General features: G+C 37.1%; 1 protein-coding gene across 1 annotated transcript in view; it reads left to right on the forward strand.

The window, feature by feature from the left end:
* Positions 1 to 16,057, forward strand: part of TRAPPC10 (trafficking protein particle complex subunit 10) — a gene marked incomplete at both ends in the record, with an annotated part of 45,163 nt that extends 29,106 nt beyond the window's left edge. The window contains 11 exons of the mRNA XM_082014137.1: positions 671 to 783; positions 1,957 to 2,471; positions 6,242 to 6,383; positions 7,466 to 7,624; positions 9,557 to 9,786; positions 11,327 to 11,427; positions 11,884 to 12,010; positions 12,854 to 13,024; positions 14,307 to 14,484; positions 14,860 to 15,054; positions 15,819 to 16,057. Coding sequence (XP_081870263.1) covers positions 671 to 783; positions 1,957 to 2,471; positions 6,242 to 6,383; positions 7,466 to 7,624; positions 9,557 to 9,786; positions 11,327 to 11,427; positions 11,884 to 12,010; positions 12,854 to 13,024; positions 14,307 to 14,484; positions 14,860 to 15,054; positions 15,819 to 16,057 — 2,170 coding nt within the window. The remainder of the gene's footprint in view (positions 1 to 670; positions 784 to 1,956; positions 2,472 to 6,241; positions 6,384 to 7,465; positions 7,625 to 9,556; positions 9,787 to 11,326; positions 11,428 to 11,883; positions 12,011 to 12,853; positions 13,025 to 14,306; positions 14,485 to 14,859; positions 15,055 to 15,818) is intronic.
* Between the last annotated feature and the right edge of the window lie 2,097 nt (positions 16,058 to 18,154).

Genomic DNA, 18,154 nt, shown 5'->3' on the forward strand with positions numbered 1-18,154 from the left:
AGTGGGGTTTTTTTTCTTTTTTTTTTGTTGTTTTTTTGTTGGGTTTTTTTAGAACTAGACTTAGACATTGTAAATGTCTGCCTCCTTTGAAAATTCTTACATCACTTTTAAACACTCTTAAATTTTTCTGCTTCAGTGCAAACGCTCTTAAAGAATCAGAGCCAGTAATATTGCAGTCTTCGTTAAATACTTAAATGAGCATTTGTATCCCCAACACTCAAAAGTATAAAGACTGTCTTATGACTGTTATGGTAAGTGATGCTGTAACAGCCAGCAGATTCTCAGCCAAGTAAATTTCAATATAATCAAATACTCAAGTTACTGAGTTCTGAATGTTGGGCAGCATAATGCAACACACTGTGTCTTAACTTGCATGCTACATCTGTTGTCAAATAATGAATTTTCTATGCTCACTGTTTTTTTTAGATGGGGGAAGACTGCACAGGTTAATAATGGATCACATTTTAGTAGGTCTGCAGAAATTAGAGATTCTGCAATATTATCAGTTGATAGTAAGTCTCGCATTGTTTCTTTGCTAATGGAAGAGTGTGTGATGATAAAAGCAGGTCTTGTATTGAAAGATTAGAAAAGCACCACTTGAACTGTCTTGTTTTCAGTCACATTTCTGAATATTGTAGGTTTCTACCTCATGTTTCCTTAACTTTGTTAGTTATCTTCAAACAAGCAGCCTTTTAGCTGGTGATAATCACTTAACAGAAGATGAACGAAAAAGCTTTTGCCAAGAAATACTAGATTTTGCCAATCAGCAAGCAGAGAACCAAGGTAAGTCTGGTTCTTAAATACTTAGAACTTAAGTTGATGCTCCTACAGATATATATACACACATATATATATTTAATTATTATTATTACTTAGTATAGTATTATACTTACAACTTAACTAAGATGCTCTAATCTGATCTTTCCCTAAAAGTAGATTGGAAGGCTTTGTCTGATTGTTTTCTTTACCTTGTGTATAACTTCTGAACCAACATGATTCTTTTCTTGTCATCTCCAGAAGATTTATAAAACTTCTGCAATAATTAAGACTAGTAAAAGATGAAAGGGTAATTAACATTTTCATCTTCAATACCGGAAAGTCCTTGTTTTCCTTCACTTATCTGTTTCTCTGCTTTGAAAGCTCATAATTTATCTTGTGTTAGGTTTTTTTCAATTCCTGACTTATCTTTGTCTCTACATTGCTGGCACGCAGATGGCAGCTCTGTGGTGGTTTCTTTGGTTTTCATGTTAGATCTGTTCCCATCCACTTGCAGCTTATTTTGACCATCCTACCTCTTCTCTTTATTTTTCCTGCTGCTTCAGTAATACCTTGTACTCAGATATTAATCATAATTCAAATTCATGTGGAATAATTTCTGTAGATTGGAAGACTGTTCATTTTTATGCATAAGTTTTTCTTGATGAATGGGTGTACTGTAAGTAATATGTTATTTTAGGCTTGCTTCTTAATTAAGTTTTGGTACTGCCTCAGTGTGGGTTTTTGGAATCTAGAAAAGAGAATGAAAAATCCTTGTATGGTAAAGCTGATGGTTTAAGGCACCAGTCCGATCATTAGTTTCTAAACTTGTACTTGCTCTTGATTTACATGCTCTAGGAAGTTTGTCACTTTATGCCGCTGTGTTTGTCTAGAACACTTTATGTAGTAGTGAAATGTTAAACTTCTGCTTAGACACTATGTCTTAGTTTAATTGTCTTTAATAGCCTAAGTACTAAAATTGTAGTAGATGTTACTGTTAGAAAATAGATCTCAGCACCTTTAAGTTTCATTTCTACGCAAGATAAAACTAAAATATTAAAGTATTGATTTGTTGTAAAAGGATTCATTGTGAAAAGTTGTTGATATCTTTAATTCTAGGGGTTACATTTTTAAGAGAAAAGATTTGCTGATCTCCAGCAGCACTGGAGAAGAATAAAAACCCTGTTTTTATCTTTCCAGGTCAAAAGGTTATATTGCCTATGCACTCATTTGCGCAGTTGAAAACTCTACATTTTGACCCTTCAAATGCTGTTGTCCATGTGGGTGGAAAGCTGTCTGTTGAGTTGACTTTGCTGAGCCAAATGCCCATCCCTGTCCAAGTGGATCAGATTGCCATCCATGTTCACTTCAGCATTGAAAAAAATAGTTATAGAAAAACAGCTGAGTGGCTCACTAAGCACAAAACTTCCAATGGTGTTATCAGCTTTCCAAATGAAGTTACAGGCTTTTCTTTGTCAAGAAACAATTTACCGGCACTGGAGCTATACGAAATGTATGAACGTAGTCCCTCAGATAACTCTTTGAACACAGCAGGAATTATCTGCAAAAATGTGCACATGCTACTACGAAGGCAAGAGAGCAGCAGTTCGCTGGATATGCCCTCAGGGGTGACTTTAGAAGATGGAGCTCATGTGTTGAAATGCAACAACTTAATACTGGAACCAGGGGTCAATAAAATAACATTCAATACTCAGGTATGTTTTTATAGCTGAGTGAACGTAGTACTCATGAAAGAAGAACTAAAAGCACTGTCTGAGGAAGAGCATAGTGCTGGCAAGTGGTACTTGTATTGCTTCCTGTCACAGCTTGGGTGATGCTGTTCCCCTTGTGGCTTTCTTTTCATTGTTCTAACCTTAATTTCCCTTGAAAGAAGGCTATTGTGTTTGTGGCAAAATGTACAGGCGACTCTCTTATTTGCAGTCATTTGAGTCAGCCTTCCAAAACTTTATTTTAAATATTTTGGTTATTGCTGCCAAAAATTAAACTGACAAATTCATATACAAGATAACGTATGGCTCATGAAGTCTACTTTCGATATTGAGCTCATTGAGAATAATGTTTTAAAATTTTGATAGGAATGCATCTTCTAGCCCTTAGCAAGTGACTGTGTGGTTGAATTTGGTTGATAGCCTGTTCTTCACTGTGGAGGGTGGTAGAATATTTTTTCACTTGGTGGGTATAGTAAACCTACCTGCAAGAAGTATGACAAAGTTAAGCTCAGCTTCAAATATTTGAATTCAGAAGATGTCAGACTTAAAATTGCCCCCATTATTCATCTTAATCACATAAAGAATGAGAAGACAAGAACATAAGGGTTGTCTGCTAAAGGAACACTAAGTTTGCATGAGCAAACACTGTGAAAATAGTGTCACCATCTAAATGCCACCCTCAGAAAATGGCTTACAGTCCTGCTTCTGCCATATAGTGTTGGATATGAAACTCTTTCAATTCCCGATTTACACATGTGCACTCTAAGTCAGCTTAATACTTGGAGTAATCCTTTTTTTTCCTCTCATTCTTCCCTGAGCAAGCCAAGTACTCCCAGTAGTTGCTGAAATATTTAAGGACAGTAGTACTTATCACTTCTTTTCACACTACATTACTACTAGATGCATAGTAACTGGAAATCAGCAGGCCTTGAGTACCAGTCCTGTTGGTTGAGGGGCGTGGGGTGGTGGTTTGTGGTGGGTTTTATTGTTTGTGTGGGTTTTGTCTGCCACTCATTCTCTGGTCTTATACTGGCTGATCTGTGGTTTGTTTGCTTGTTTTAGTGAAATGGGGAAAGGCATTTACCTGCCAACTTAGTCCTAGGAAGTGAAATGCTAAGCATTTTCAAAAGCGAGACTTTGCCATCTGTTTGGCATTCCAGGAGTAGGAGCTTGTGGCCTCGATGATCATGTTGCTCTGTTCTTTGGATTTCTGTAAATACTACTATCTCTGTACCTCTGTAATCCTTCACAGGGAAGTATTTATTAGAGTTCAGTGCTACAGTAATGAACATCAGAGTAGGGAAAACTTGAGCGAGAAAACGCTCAGAAATTCAGTGCAGCATCTGTATGGTTAACAAGAGATGGGGCAGCACAATGAGGAATGCAGCAGGTGTTTCATAGCTGCTTCATTTTCTGAACATCTTCCAGCCTGTATATTGGAAAGGATATGGATGCTATGAAGAGAGAAAGTGTTTTGCAGTCACATATGGTATATATGCCTGCTAGCTTTGCCGGTTTTTAATTAGTTTAAATTAGCTTTGGTCCCTTTTTTCAGACTAATTTTGAAATAAGGATCTACATACCGGCTTTCGATGACTGAAAATTGGTAGCTAGACAGAGCGGGCGAGCAGGTTTCTTTAGCATTCTTAGCAAATTTTAGGTGCTCCACACCTGTGATTTTAACTTGCTCTTTTTTTTTTTTTTATTGTTAATTTCTGTCTTATAGAAATTTGTTTAGAGTGAAGCTTTCTATAGACTTACACACTACATCTTTCCATTCCTCCAGCACTGGGGCAGAAAGCACTACAGAGATGTGCTTGGTACATGTGCACATGCACATTGTGGAACCTGTGTGGATAGCAGGTATCTCAAGATAGAAGTTGAGTTCCAGTCCGTGGTGATACAATGTGAAATGGCAATAACATCATTTGAACTACCTGCTGGCCTAATGTTTTAGGTTTCTCATTCTTTCAAAGGATTGGGGCAAGTTAATGGGATTTGGAGATGTCAGAGGTCTTGGTGGCTGCAAATGTAGTCTTCTGTAAAATAAATTAACATGTACATAGAACTGGATTTCAGGTAAAGGAGCCTTACTAGAAGAAAGCTGTTAGAGACTTCTGAGCAGGCATTTTGGCTTAGTGGGATCAGGAAGCAATCTGAAATCATGGAAGAAGAAATACAGAGAAAAAGCTAGATATAGCTCTGCTTTAAATTTGACTTGTCCTGCTTGCTTCTGGTGGCTATTGGAGGATGGACAGCCTTATGTTTATAACTTTCCTATTTTCCTAACCTTTCTTTCTTGAAAGAACTTTGCATGGGAAGACTGCTCAGTGTGAATCCTACTTATCTTTACACAGTTCTTCAAAGTGTGACTTACCTGTCCTTAAAGGGAAAATCTGAATATGTTATAATTTTGACAGTGTATTACTAGATAACATGATGAAAGCTTCTCTAGATTTGAGCTGCAGTATTTACGAAATATTTACATAAAAATCCATTATCATTGCAGTAGTATACTGTGTGAATTCTACTGGATTACATAGCTGGCTGGAGGATAGAAACTGCTGACAACTTGTTTTCTGAATTTTCTTACAGTACTGCTTAATGGCACTACTTTTGCCAAAAGAGGAATGATGGTGATTCTAAGATGCAGAGGGTTTGATTCTTTCTGTAGATCTTAGACTGATGATTAGCATTATTTATGCTGATAGCCATCTTTCAGTGTATTTTTTCAAGCTTTAAAAGAGATCAGAAAGCATTATCTAAATTCTTCAGACTGACATTCCCATCCCATGTTGAGGTTTAAAGTATGTGTATGTTATGAAAGACTTTATAAACAGAAAAGCATGAGTAAAGTATTCAAGGGAGGAAATTTAGTGACTTTAATGTCAAAATGTGTGACTCTGAGTATCAGTCAGGATTTGCTTTGTAAATAACTGTGAGTTTTGAATGTTAAGTTGTTACAGCTTTTCTCCATAACTTTTAATCTTATTCTTTAGATTTAATCACACCGAGCATCAATATTTATGTATTACACTTGGTAAAATGGCACATGGAAAAAGAAAACATTTCCCATTGCCTAGCAGTAGTAGCTAAGAGCAAATAGAATCAAGAATAAATATACTAGAATATTTGCTTACAGATTTGCTTTTTATAACGTTACTGAAAAACATCCAGAATACCATTATTCAGAGTAAAGGAAGAGTTTGAAATTAAATATGTAGGTATTACTTTTTTTTAAGCATTCACACAGGGTGTGGGGTGGGGAGTGTGTGAGATCGATAGCTTGAGCTGAAAGCTTTGCGTTAAATAAATGTTGTAGGATTTCATGAACGTTAGCCAAATAAACACTTTACTGCTTGCTAAATAGCATTTCAGTACTTAATAAATATAATTACATTTTACTGTATGTGGAACTTGGAGGGGAGGATAAAAAACAGCCAACAAACAAGACAAAAAACACCCCAAAATAATAATTTCAGAGCATAGTTACTATATTAGTTATTCTGATTTTTGGTACTTGTTCCTTCTGATGTTTTTCTTGAATCATCCAACACTCTAGAGCTTCTATGTTAATGGAGCAAAAGGTGCTCCTTTGTGAAAACCTTGTCACTTAGAGAACAAGGCTGTCGTTTTAATTTACAAATGCAAACTATCTGATAAAAATTAACTGAAAACATGCTGTTCTTTAGTAGAGGGTTTGTTCTAGAAGTATTTCCTAAATGTAAAAGTCCATTCAAATGTTTTCTTCAAAGGCCAAAGAACCTGGGACATACACGCTCAGGCAACTGTGCACTTCAGTGGGGAAAGTACAGTTTGTCCATCTTCATATTTACCCAATTGTGCAGTATGATGTATATTCTCAGGAGCCCCAGCTGAAAGTGGAACCGATGACTGGTAGGTACAGTTGCCACGCTGAAGTTGTTTTGATGATTTCTGTTGTACTGTCATGGGACTAGATAAAGTGTTTTCTGGCTTGAATATTACTCACTTTTTTTTTGCCTCAGTTTTGAGTCTAAACTAAATTCTCACTTCTCACATTATCCATCAAGTATGCTCTGTCGGTGATGGCTAGTTTTCAACAGCTAATTCCAGTACTTGGCTCTGAAACATGCAGTGTCACTTTTGAACATGAATTTGAACATGTAGTGTCACTTAAATATCAGGTATGATTTGAGCTGCCACAATGCTTAGAAATGAATATTTAAATTTGTAATTAACGGAGTTCCTTATTGGTCAGTTCTGTGACATTGCAGTCTCTTTGGTATTTATGAGAAATGCGTAAGAACTGGGATTCTTTACTAGAGGTGATAATATAAACTTATTAAAATTTAATACTGGATACATCCATTGGTTTTGTGGATGGCTGAGCATTACTTCTTGTAGAGTTTATTAAAGTTTATAAATGGAAGTTAATACTGATTTTGTTTTCACACTATTAACTGAGGCACTTGAGTGAATATGCATTTTGTGCTATCATTCCAGTTACAGGCGTTGCAATGTGTGGTGAAGGAAGGAAAGCATATTGGGCATTAATCAAATTGTCTGTGTGCACACTGGCATTCTTGTCATCTTGATTATGTAAATACAGCATTGCGGGTATGACTGGCATCATAGGTGCAAGAATTTAAAGCTGTCTACAACCTGGAGAACTTAACAAAAAGCTTAGAAAATTCTTTGGGATTATTTATTTCACTGAATTCTGTGCTGCCAGAGCTGCACAATATGTGAGCTAGCTAGTCAAATCCATCCAAGAAAACGTGGTTTTGGTCACTGAAGTTGAAACAACCGGTTTCTCCACACTAATATATCTGAACTAGGTTTAATGTGTTGCATAATACCAAAACCTCACGCTTTTAAGTTACTCTAACAAGTGTGACAAATTGTCTGGGAATATTGCTAACAAGCCTTAGCAGTGCATTGTAACCATCTGCTGACAAGTACTGGAATCTATTAACAATCTTTGCTTTCTTCTTTAGATAGCCTTTTGGCTGGCATTCCCCAGAAAGTGAAATTCACAGTGACCACTGGTCATTACACCATGAAGAATGGGGATACTTTGCAGCTCAGTAACGCTGATGCCATGCCTATTCTGTACCATCCGGAGAGCAAGGCAGTGATCTATTCCAACACCAGAGGTAAGCAGTGAAGTAAAAATTAATAACCTTTAAATGGCTGAAAATTCATTAATCCTGAAGTAAACCTGTACTTACAGTATTAAGAACACCGATGCTGTCTTTTTAGGTAGTTGTTATTAAGAACAATTTTAGGGACTTGCAACGGGGTAATTCAGTGCAAGAAAGGTCGTAAACTTTCGTCCTCAAAGTAGTAGTATGAACTTTTGTCCTGGTTTCAGAAAACATAGCTGGACAACTTTTACTTTCATTGGTGAAACTCAGTAGGCATGGTGCTACTGCTGCTGAGGTGAGCATCTGTCATGATTTCCAAATGAATCATGGTGATCTTTTATTACTATGTGTGCTCTATTTTGACTAGACCATTTTTATTGTGAAGTAGTTGTAAGTAGGTTTTTACATAGTGCTCTATGTAAATGGAGCATTTCCTTTGGCTGGTGTTTCATTTGAACAGATGACATCCTAGTTCCTTTTTTTCTGAGCATAGGTTTCCAGATGGACAAGTTGGAAGAATGGGCCCATGTGAACCTCATGAGGTTCAACAAGGCCAAGTGCAGGGTCCTGCACAGGGGTTGGGGCAACCCCCAGTGTCGATACAGGATGAGGGATGAAGGGATTGAGAGCAGCCCTGCCGAGAAGGACTTGGGGGTACTGGTGGACAAGAAGCTGGACATGAGCCAGCAATGTGTGCTCACAGCCCAGAAGGCCAACTGTATCCTGGACTGCATCCAAAGAAGAGTGGCCAGGCGGTGGAGGGAGGTGATTCTGCCCCTCTCCTCCGCTCTGGTGAGACCCCACCTGGAGTGCTGCATCCAGCTCTGGAGCCCTCAGCACAGGAAAGACATGGACCTGTTGGAGAGGGTCCAGAGGAGGGCCACCAAAATGATCAGAGAGATGGGACATCTCTCCTGTGAGGACAGGCTGAGAGACTTAGGGTGGTTCAGCCTGGAGAAGAGGAGGCTCCGGGGAGACCTTATTGCAGCCTTCCAGTACTTAAAGGGGGCTTATAAAAAAGATGGGGGCAGATTTTTTAGCAGGGTCTGTAGCCTTAGGACAAGGGGTAACAGTTTTAAACTGAAAGAGGGTAGATTTAGACTAGATATAAGGGAGACATTTTTGACAATGATAGTGGTGAAACACTGGCGCAGGTTGCCCAGAGAGGTGGTAGATGCCCCATCCCTGTCAACATTCCAGGTCAGGTTGGATCCCTGATTATTGCGGGGGAGTTGGACTAGATGACCTTTAAAGGTCCCTTTCAGTCCAAGCTATTCTATGATTCTAAGTACTGTATGGTCTCCTCAGTTGTTCAGACACAAGCTACTTTTAGATAAATGGGAAGAACAGTCTTAACAGACTTTGATGAAATTAAGTGTAAAATAGACTATACAGAGGCACCCCATGTGTAGTATTTTAAAGACAGATGATGGATGGCGACCAAGAATACTGATGTATGTATGCTAAGTTGTGAGTTTGCTTGAAGTGAAATTAATGAGACTAAGGAGGTGCAGGATGTTGTAAAAACTTCAATAGGTGTCGTTCGATGTACTAAAGTAGCTCTTCAGCTCGTTTGAAGCTTGTTATCAAATTGTTCTCTTAGTTCTTTCTTGAATGTTGGGAGGGACTACTACATGGAATGTGGTGGTTACCTTTGTGCAGTTTAAGGACAGAGCGTTACCATTGGGAAGTTGTGAACAGCAGTGGTATTTAAGATATGCAGATTATAGCTCTTTTGAAGAGGTTACCGTGGAGTTACATAACATGGTTTCTTACTGCTGTTTTTGCAGACATAGAGGTCTTGCTAGGAAATGCTTATGGCACCACGTACTTTTTCTTGGTTTATAGGCTACTTTCATTATTTACAGAAATAAAATGAAAAGTGGGAAGGGATGAATGTGTGTTAAAACTACTTTATTTCCCTATTCTACACAACTATAGAGAAGATCTCAGAATCATCATTAAGGATTCAGTCTTCTGAAAAGATCACAAGCATCAGTTTGCCAGTAGCTCCTGCATATCATGTCATTGAATTTGAACTAGAAGTCATGTATTTGCCATCAGCCACAGAATCTGCAGTGGAGAATGAAAATACTACAAATAAAGAAGTTCACAGAAAAAACAAAGAGAAGCAGAAACAGGACAACTGTATGGCTACTGTTGACCAAAAAGTAAGATGTAATTTAACATTTTTATTATGAAATCTCTTTGATCATGGGGCATACACTTCACAAAATAGAAATAGTGGTGATGGGGGGAAACCTGCTTGCATTGAACTAATTTTCCACTAAAATATGTACATGCAGAAATCATAGCAAATGTTATAAATGTAAAGAAAATGTAAATACAATCAGAAATATAGACTAGGTTTCCTGTATTGCCAACTGTTCCACTGGCTAGTAATCTTGAGTTTTAATGTTCTAACACTTGCAGTTTATATAGGATGAAGGATACTCGTGTCTGTAAAAGGTGGCATGGTGGTCTTTAAATTCTCCCTTCTGACTCATGGGAGAGATGTTTCTTCCATTTCCAAAGAATCTGTATGCTGTGTTGAGGTACTTAACATTGTAGGGTTTCAAGCTGTCATGTTATTTAGTTGGAGGTAACTTCTTCATTTTTATTATGAAGGGTGAATAAAATAAGTAGTGTGGAAAGAAGCTCTTCAGCTGACAGCAAAATGATCTTGAAACTATCACCTTTCACAGTGTTACTCCTTGTTAAAATTAATGAAGTGTGCTGCCATGTGTCCTTGTGTGTGAAGAGTTGGGTAAAAAGGAATAGCTATAAACTAGCATTGCTAAAATGTGATATGACAAAAGATTTTAATTTTTTTTTCTCTTCATTTAAAAATATGTTGTTACCTATATATGCTTTACAGTTGGAAGAACAGCAGCATTCATTTAGAATCACAGAATGGGTTAGATTGGAAGGGACCTTTAAAGGCCATCTAGTCCAACCCCCCTGCCATGAGCAGGGACATCTTCAACTAGATCAGGTTGTTCAGAGCCCCGTCCCAGCGTTTCAACACCTCATGGTGAAAAATTTCTTTCTTATATCTAGTCCAAATCTGCCCTTTTTTAGTTTAAAACCATTACCCCTTGTCCTATGGCGAGAGGCCCTGCTAAAAAGTCTGTCCCCGTCTTTCTTATAAGCTCCCTTTAAGTACTGGGATGCTGCAAGAAGGTGTTCCTGGAGCCTTCTCTTCTCCAGGCTTCAGGAGAAAAATCTTCACTTGCGTGCTGCTTCAAGTTAAAACAAATATACATTAAATACATTTAAAAAATATTTTGAGCTTGTGTTTAATGTATTGAAGTATTATAAAGACATTTCAGTAATAGATCTTACAGCAATTTATTTGATATTGACCTTTTAACAGATTATTGTATTAAGATGCTGTTGGTATTGTTCGTGTCATTTTATCTTTTTTTCTACTTCCTTTCTTTTATTTCTAGTCTTCAGAGCTGAATATGTCAGTTTCCACAGGAAAAGCTTCTTTGAGATTTCATATCCTGCTCACTGGAAAACAGAAACCTAATATTTTGTCAGATTAGTTTCTGATTTTTTTTTTTTTATTTTTTTTCTTCTTCCCCTTATGAATGCATTAGGTGTAGACACTTGCTGAGAAAAGTTTTGCTTAGAAATGAGAAGAAAAACAAAATCATTATGCCAAAGACCATTATGAATAAGAACTCTGTTCCCTTTTTCCTTTAGATAACCATTGATTGTCCTTGGTCGATTTACTCCACAATTATTGCACTAACGTTCTGCATACCTTTTAATGCCAAGCATTCCTTATTGTCAGCTGGCAAACGGTAATGTACTCATTAAGTATTTATTGTTTGTTTCTTCTTAAAAATATGGAGCTGGAGTTTCATAAGTAATATCTACAGCAGCCTTTTTTTTTTTTTTAAAGTTGGGCTTTTGTTATCTTACACAGCTTCCCATTGGAAGCTTGTGCATTTCCTTTAGTGTTCCTTCATAAAAGTAAAACAAATTTGTGGTTTCAGCTATTTTGGAAATAAGACCAGAAGATAAACCAAGCCAGCCTATTTATGTTTAGTTACTTGTTTTCATTTCATATGAAAGAGGATGTTTTACAGCCTTGTTTCTACAGACTCATAAGTATTGAAGAAAAGATTGGAAGAAACAAATATACCTGCCATTCTGTTTTAGCTTGATCTGTGCACTTTGAAAACAATTTTATGGACATGTACTCTTTCAGTGTAACTATTCAAATTTTGTTGAACAAACTGTGTCGTGTTTTTCAGGAAATACGTGCAAGTCTGTGTACAGAACTTGTCAGAACGCTGTTTCCAGCTTTCAGACAATAGCCTAAAAAATTCTGCTGACTGTACAGATTTGCAGCTGGTACCTCTGAACCCTGAATCTCAACAGGTAAAGATTTACTTGGTGGTATATAAGACCGTTGGCAGGGCAGCTAGATGAAAGTTCTTGTTAGTGAAATTATTAGCACATCTGCACATATATTTTGTAGTAAGTAAGGGTGATAGCTGATGTTAGGTCAGACCTTTGTAGTCCTCTGAGTAGCTTGGATTCTTAAAGATGCTTTAGAAGGCATTTACACCTGTAGATCTCAGATTAAATTCTAAAACTTGCAAAGATTATTAGGTAAGCTTTCAAACTTGTCCATTTGCCTCATGAAAGCACTACATACCTGCTTGAACAACAGCTATACAAATGTAATATCACTCATATCACTGTTAACATTTCATTTGTTCATCTTATAGCTGCAGTTTGACATTAGTGTTAGGAAAAAAATGAGACTGTTTTCTAATGAAATACAGCTGTAAACTAGTTAAATTGCAAAACAGTCCCCTTGAAGTTTCTTCCAGCTGTGTCTGAACATGATATTAAACAGGTCATTCTTAGTGTCTAGGAAAAGTATATATAAACATTATTAATATATTTATTAAATTTGACTTTTGAATAAAATATTTTTCATACGTACTTGAATGTGAAGTGTTCCCTTTTGAAACATTGATTCTGACAGTGAAATGTATCCCACCTTTTAATTAGATGTGCATTGTTAAAAAAAAAAAATAAATCACTATTACTTATTTTGGTTGCATATTTTCCCTAATGATTTACTTAACACTAAACAGGTAATTTTGTTCGTATAAACTATATTAGTGCCAGAACAGACAAACATATGTATGTGCATTTCCACTTCTTTCTCAGAGGAAAGAAGGAGCTAATACTATAAACACTCTCTTTCAGGTCATATACAGTAAGCAATCAATATTCTTTGTATGGGAATTGAAGTGGACAAAAGAGCTTCCTCTCTCCTTGCAGTGCCTGTTTTCAGTCAGCTTTTGTCCAGCTACCTCTGAAGAACAGTCTCTTACCCTAAAGCCGTTCACTTATGAATTTCAAGTGGAAAATTTTTTTGTAAGTACTCTTCTAAGTATAGCATATGTTAACTGAATATGGTTTCCTAATATGGAAGGTCAAGAAATATATTAGAAAAACTCTGTTTACATAATGAGATTGATACCTACCTAGAATCATTGGAAAGCCAGTTTGTTGAACAACAGAACTGAAGCCTGATATGATATGGTGGAATCATGTACTTGCCACTGGAATGGGGGGGACACCATAATACTTACACAAGTGCCCTTGTTTCATTTTTTTCTGTGTTTTTGCCTTCCTGGGCTTGTGCCATGGAGACTGTCCTTAAGATTACTGACCTGCTTTTTCCCTGCTGGTTTAAGACTGCGCTTTCCAAAGCAATTTCCGAAAAATAGTTGCTATTGAAAGCATTTGAGTTGGTTTTGTAGTGCTTGAGATGAGCTCCTCTAATGAAATATTTAGGGGTTTTTAGGCCATTATCTTAAATGTTTCTTCTTTCCCTTTGTGGACAAACTTTTTATTCCTTTAATCATCTAGGAAGCTTGTAGGCTAGATATAACTTCCTGTCAAAGCAGTTCTATCAACATTATTTAATCTGATCTCTAAATTAAATCTTGTGTTACCCTTTTTGATGCTTGGGTAGAAAGTAGGAACATGAGAAGACTCTCATTTGATTAAATCCTTTTGTCTGTTTTCAGTGTTGCTATGTTTTCTACCTGCTTATTAAAAACTCTCATTGAGCAGTATTTTAGGTATTTGTTTACCTGCTGGCATGTAACTAGCATTTGTTGGCACCTTTCTCAGCATCTTTCTGGTGTTTTTAAAGGGAACTAACTGTGTTAAACTGGGGGTTTTTAGTAGAAATCTAATTTTGTAGTAATTAAAAATTAGCTCTTTCATAATGTCAGTACTGTTATTCTGGGGACTATGATGGTAAGAGTGATGAAGTAGTTCCCCTGTATACTCAGAATTTGAGTTATGTGTCTAGAAAGGAAGGAGCCAAGAAACAAGTAAAAGCTTGTTTAAATAGTATGAAGATTAGGATCATTGAAAGGCTGAGTTAAAGCACAGAAGTGGAGGGAAAAATGGTGTGCTTGCTGCTGGTATCAAAAATAGAATGAATAAAATTTGATATGCTTATTTTCTCACACTGAGAAAGATAATGAAGTGAACATTACTTGCAGCTGAATCTTGCATTAAAAAGATTTAATGGCTGTTAAATGTAAAGTTAAGTTTGTACTCTATCAATTGCCTGGTTCAGTTTAAACACAAGTAAAACGCCCCTTTTTTCTTGATAACAGCCCTGTTTTCTTCCTGACAGACTTTGTATCATGTGAAAACCGAAATTTTTCCACCACTGGGGGCAGAGTATTGTAAAACAGGCTCACTCTGCTCTTTAGAGGTGTCAATCACCCGACTTGTTGACCTCTCAGAGGTTGACAGAGATGAAGCACTAACAGAATCAGATGGATATTGCACAACAAAACTTATGTATGAAGGTAAGAATATTTTTCTTAAGCATATTGACAAAATGCCTAAGTTTTTTCTTGATAATGACATCTGCCAGACTTTCTATGGCATATATTCTAGTATTACGATTATGGCTGCTCAGTAAAGCAGTTTTCATTTTGCTAGACTGAGAACATTTTATTTTTTCCCCATTAGTCTCTTTTCAAGTGGAATATAAATGCTGTTCAGATTGGATGGATACTTGGTGCCTTTTGTGTAGGGCTGTTTTCTTAACTTGCACAGCTCTTTATACACAGAAGCTGGTGGACTTTTAGATGTTTCCAAAATACTGATTTTAAAACTATACTGAGGGTTCTTCATTTTTCAGAAAAGATGTTTGTAGTGTTTGCTCTTTATTCTTGCAGTTGTTGACAACAGTAGTAACTGGGCAGTCTGTGGAAAAAGTTCTGGAGTCATATCTATGCCTGTAGCAGCTCGAGCAACTCACAAAGTCCACATGGAAGTGATGCCACTGTTTGCTGGATATCTACCTTTTCCTGATGTCAGATTGTTTAAATACCTCCCTCACCATTCTGCTCACTCCATGCAACTTGATGCTGGTAAAGCTATCTCGGCTACTTATAGAAATGGTTCTGCTTCTCCTGTGTTCTTCTGTAAAGAGAAAAACAAGGCGAGGAAGTGTATTGACCAAGTACTCTTAGGTGTCTTTTGTTACTTACCTTCACTCAGAGTTCTGATTTGAAACTTAGAAAATGTTGCTCTAACAGGAACTTTAAATTTGGGTTGCAGCCTTGATTTGTGAGGAGAAAGAATAAATGCAATGTTTTCTTATATCTCCTTTAAAGATTATTGTGAAAATTAGTTGTCACTGGATTTATAATCAAGTGAAAACTTGCTAACCCTCTAATCCTGTGGTTTCATTGTCTGTAAGCTGCAGATCTACTGTGTCTTCATTAGCTGTGAAATTTTTTCCCAGTTTTTGAAACGATTAAGTACAAAATAAAAGAACTGCTGAAAGCCACCTATAGTATTTATCTGTACTGTTGATAAGAACTTACTACCCAGAACTGTAGTAAGAATTGGCTTGTGCAAGCAACTTACCCTTTGTCAGCAGAGCTCCAGGAACTGACAGTGTGCACCCTTCTAGCCTGTGGCAAATGTGAGGTAATGCTACCTCCTTAGAAAGCAATATAATTGACTCTTACATTTGCTGCTGGCCAAAAATGTGCAGAGTGTTACCTGAGCAGAGATGATCAGTAACTGTTAACATGTGGTAAGTTGACTGTGTGACTGAGCTCTGAAATAAGTTTTAAGTTGCTTAATCACTCCGTAGAATGAAACTGTGGGTTTTTGTTTTAAACAGATAGCTGGATTGAAAATGATAACCTATCTGTGGACAAGAATGTGGATGATCAAGCTGACAGCAGCAGCATAAGGAGCAGAGGTAGCTTGCATTCTGCAGCTAGTGGGGAGCACAAAGGTTTGCCAATGCCTCGTCTGCAATCCTTTTCATCTGGTCAGGTCTTCAACTGCAGCACGGGTATGCAAATACTTGTCATTCCCAGCAAGGACGACCATGTTCTGGAAGTCAATATCACGTGACAATGCGGTATGAGAACAAGGAAAACAAAAACCATTAGAAACTGGATATGAAAGCACTTTAAAGGATTATGACCAGATTAGTCTTTGTTGTAACATTCTAACTCTAAGGAGACCTATGGCACTCAACATGTACTGGCCATGGAAGCACCAGACAATTGTATCAATTTAAATGTACAGTGAAGCTTGTGTCAGCTAGTTTATATTGCCACTCCAGTATGTTTTGTGTAAGCTATTGGGTTTTCTCCCTTCAGTCACATTCTGCATCACCACACAGGGCAACAAAAACAAAAAATCCAAATATTTGGACCACTTTTTATTTTTTTCTGGCAGCTGAGAGATTTGTTTCATGCTTCCTACATATTTTAGACTTCAGAGTTGGATGATACAGTTATCCATATCTTGGATTTTTATGTAATAATTTACAGGCTTTTCCACACTTGTGCCAGAAACACCACAAAGCATACAGCAGCACATTCACTGGTGTAACAGTTGCTTTTCTGTTTTGTTTTATCATTGTTAATTCCTGCCATTGCAATTTTATATTAAACTTCCATTGTTTGCATACTTAGATGCATGGAAGAGCTACTGCTATAAACAATCTTAACTGAACAAAATTCCTTAATTTTTGAGGCTTTCTCCTTCACAGAGTAGACACTGTGATGTCACATATTATATGATTTTTTGGGGGTGGGGGTTGGGTCATCCTCTTACATAGTTCTTACCAAAGAAAGATACTGATAGAATTTAATAATAATTTATTTGGCTTACTGAGTTCCCAGATTAATTTCTTTTATTACCATTTCTAAGTGGCTTGGTTATCTGCCCCAATTTTTAAATTGGAGCAGAAATTTCAGTATGATGTGATACTTGAACAGTCAACCTTTCATCATAAAGGCTTAGTGTAATTATTACTGATTAGAGGCCAGACTTCCGTATTCATGATGGAAGAAAGAGGTTGGTTTGATATAGGAAAGCTTGCAAATGTAGAATAATTGTGAAGCAAAGTTAAAACATGTAACTTAAAGAATTTCATTATTTATATCTGAAATAATATCTGTAAATACAAAAAATGTAAAAAAAAAAGTGTAATTTTTGTGAATGTTGCAAATCCACCTGTGACTGGAAAAATTACAACAGATGTCCTGCTTCTGATATTGAAACTTGTGCATTTAATGTGAGAATGACCTTTTCTACTTGCAGATCTATAATGGTGCGTTGTCAACAAGACTCCACAGAGGAAAACTGTCCCATATCAAATACTTGTCAGTAAAGCTAAAGTGAGGAACTGCTCATTAGACAAGTTCACTGTTGTTATTTTTTTTTTTCTAAACTCAGGTTCTGCTAAATTGTTAAAGGCGAAGAAAGAAACAAACCCTTTTTCCAAAAAGAATTGCAATTAAGTTGAAACATGAATAGGCACCCTGCACTAGTATAAACATTTTTTAAATTATTATTATTTTTTATTTAAAAAACCCCAGTATATCTAAATAGATGTATAAAGTAGACCTGCTAGCTGAGAATGTTCTTGGTATGTATCTTCTTTCTGTGAAGGAATGCCCTTTCTCTGTGGAAATCATACCATTTTATTCTGGATAAAACCCAAAGTGTCATTTAGTGTGAATGACTGCTGGGATTCTTTGACTGGAAAAGGTAACAAGTTAGTGACTTTGACACTGCAGGTATTATAATTAATTCCACTTTCATGGTTTGCTATTAAATCATTTTTCACGTTGTTCTGTAATATACTGTTAAACACATTGTACTAAGATTGTTTAACGAAATTGTAAACGTTACAGTTCTAAATATACATGTTTTAAAAAGAAATCCAGCTTTCTCTGCTGCTGTGATTTCTCATGTGACTTGTTGCATGTGTTTTAGCCAAAGACACTTTAACGGAAAAATATTTTCTACGCTTACGAAGGGAGGGGAACGTGCTCTTTGGGGCTTACAGCTGCCCCGCGGCCAGCAGCCGGACAGGCGCTTCCCGCCGCCTGGGCCGCGGTCTCTGCTTGTGCTCCCGGTCCGGCGCCCCAGCATCCTGCCGCGGCCGGGAGCCGCCGGCCCGGCGGCGTCACCCTGAGGGGGGCCGAGAGCGGC

This window comes from Phaethon aethereus (assembly GCF_964289735.1).
Source record: "Phaethon aethereus genome assembly, chromosome: 1".
Lineage (NCBI taxonomy): Eukaryota > Metazoa > Chordata > Aves > Phaethontiformes > Phaethontidae > Phaethon > Phaethon aethereus.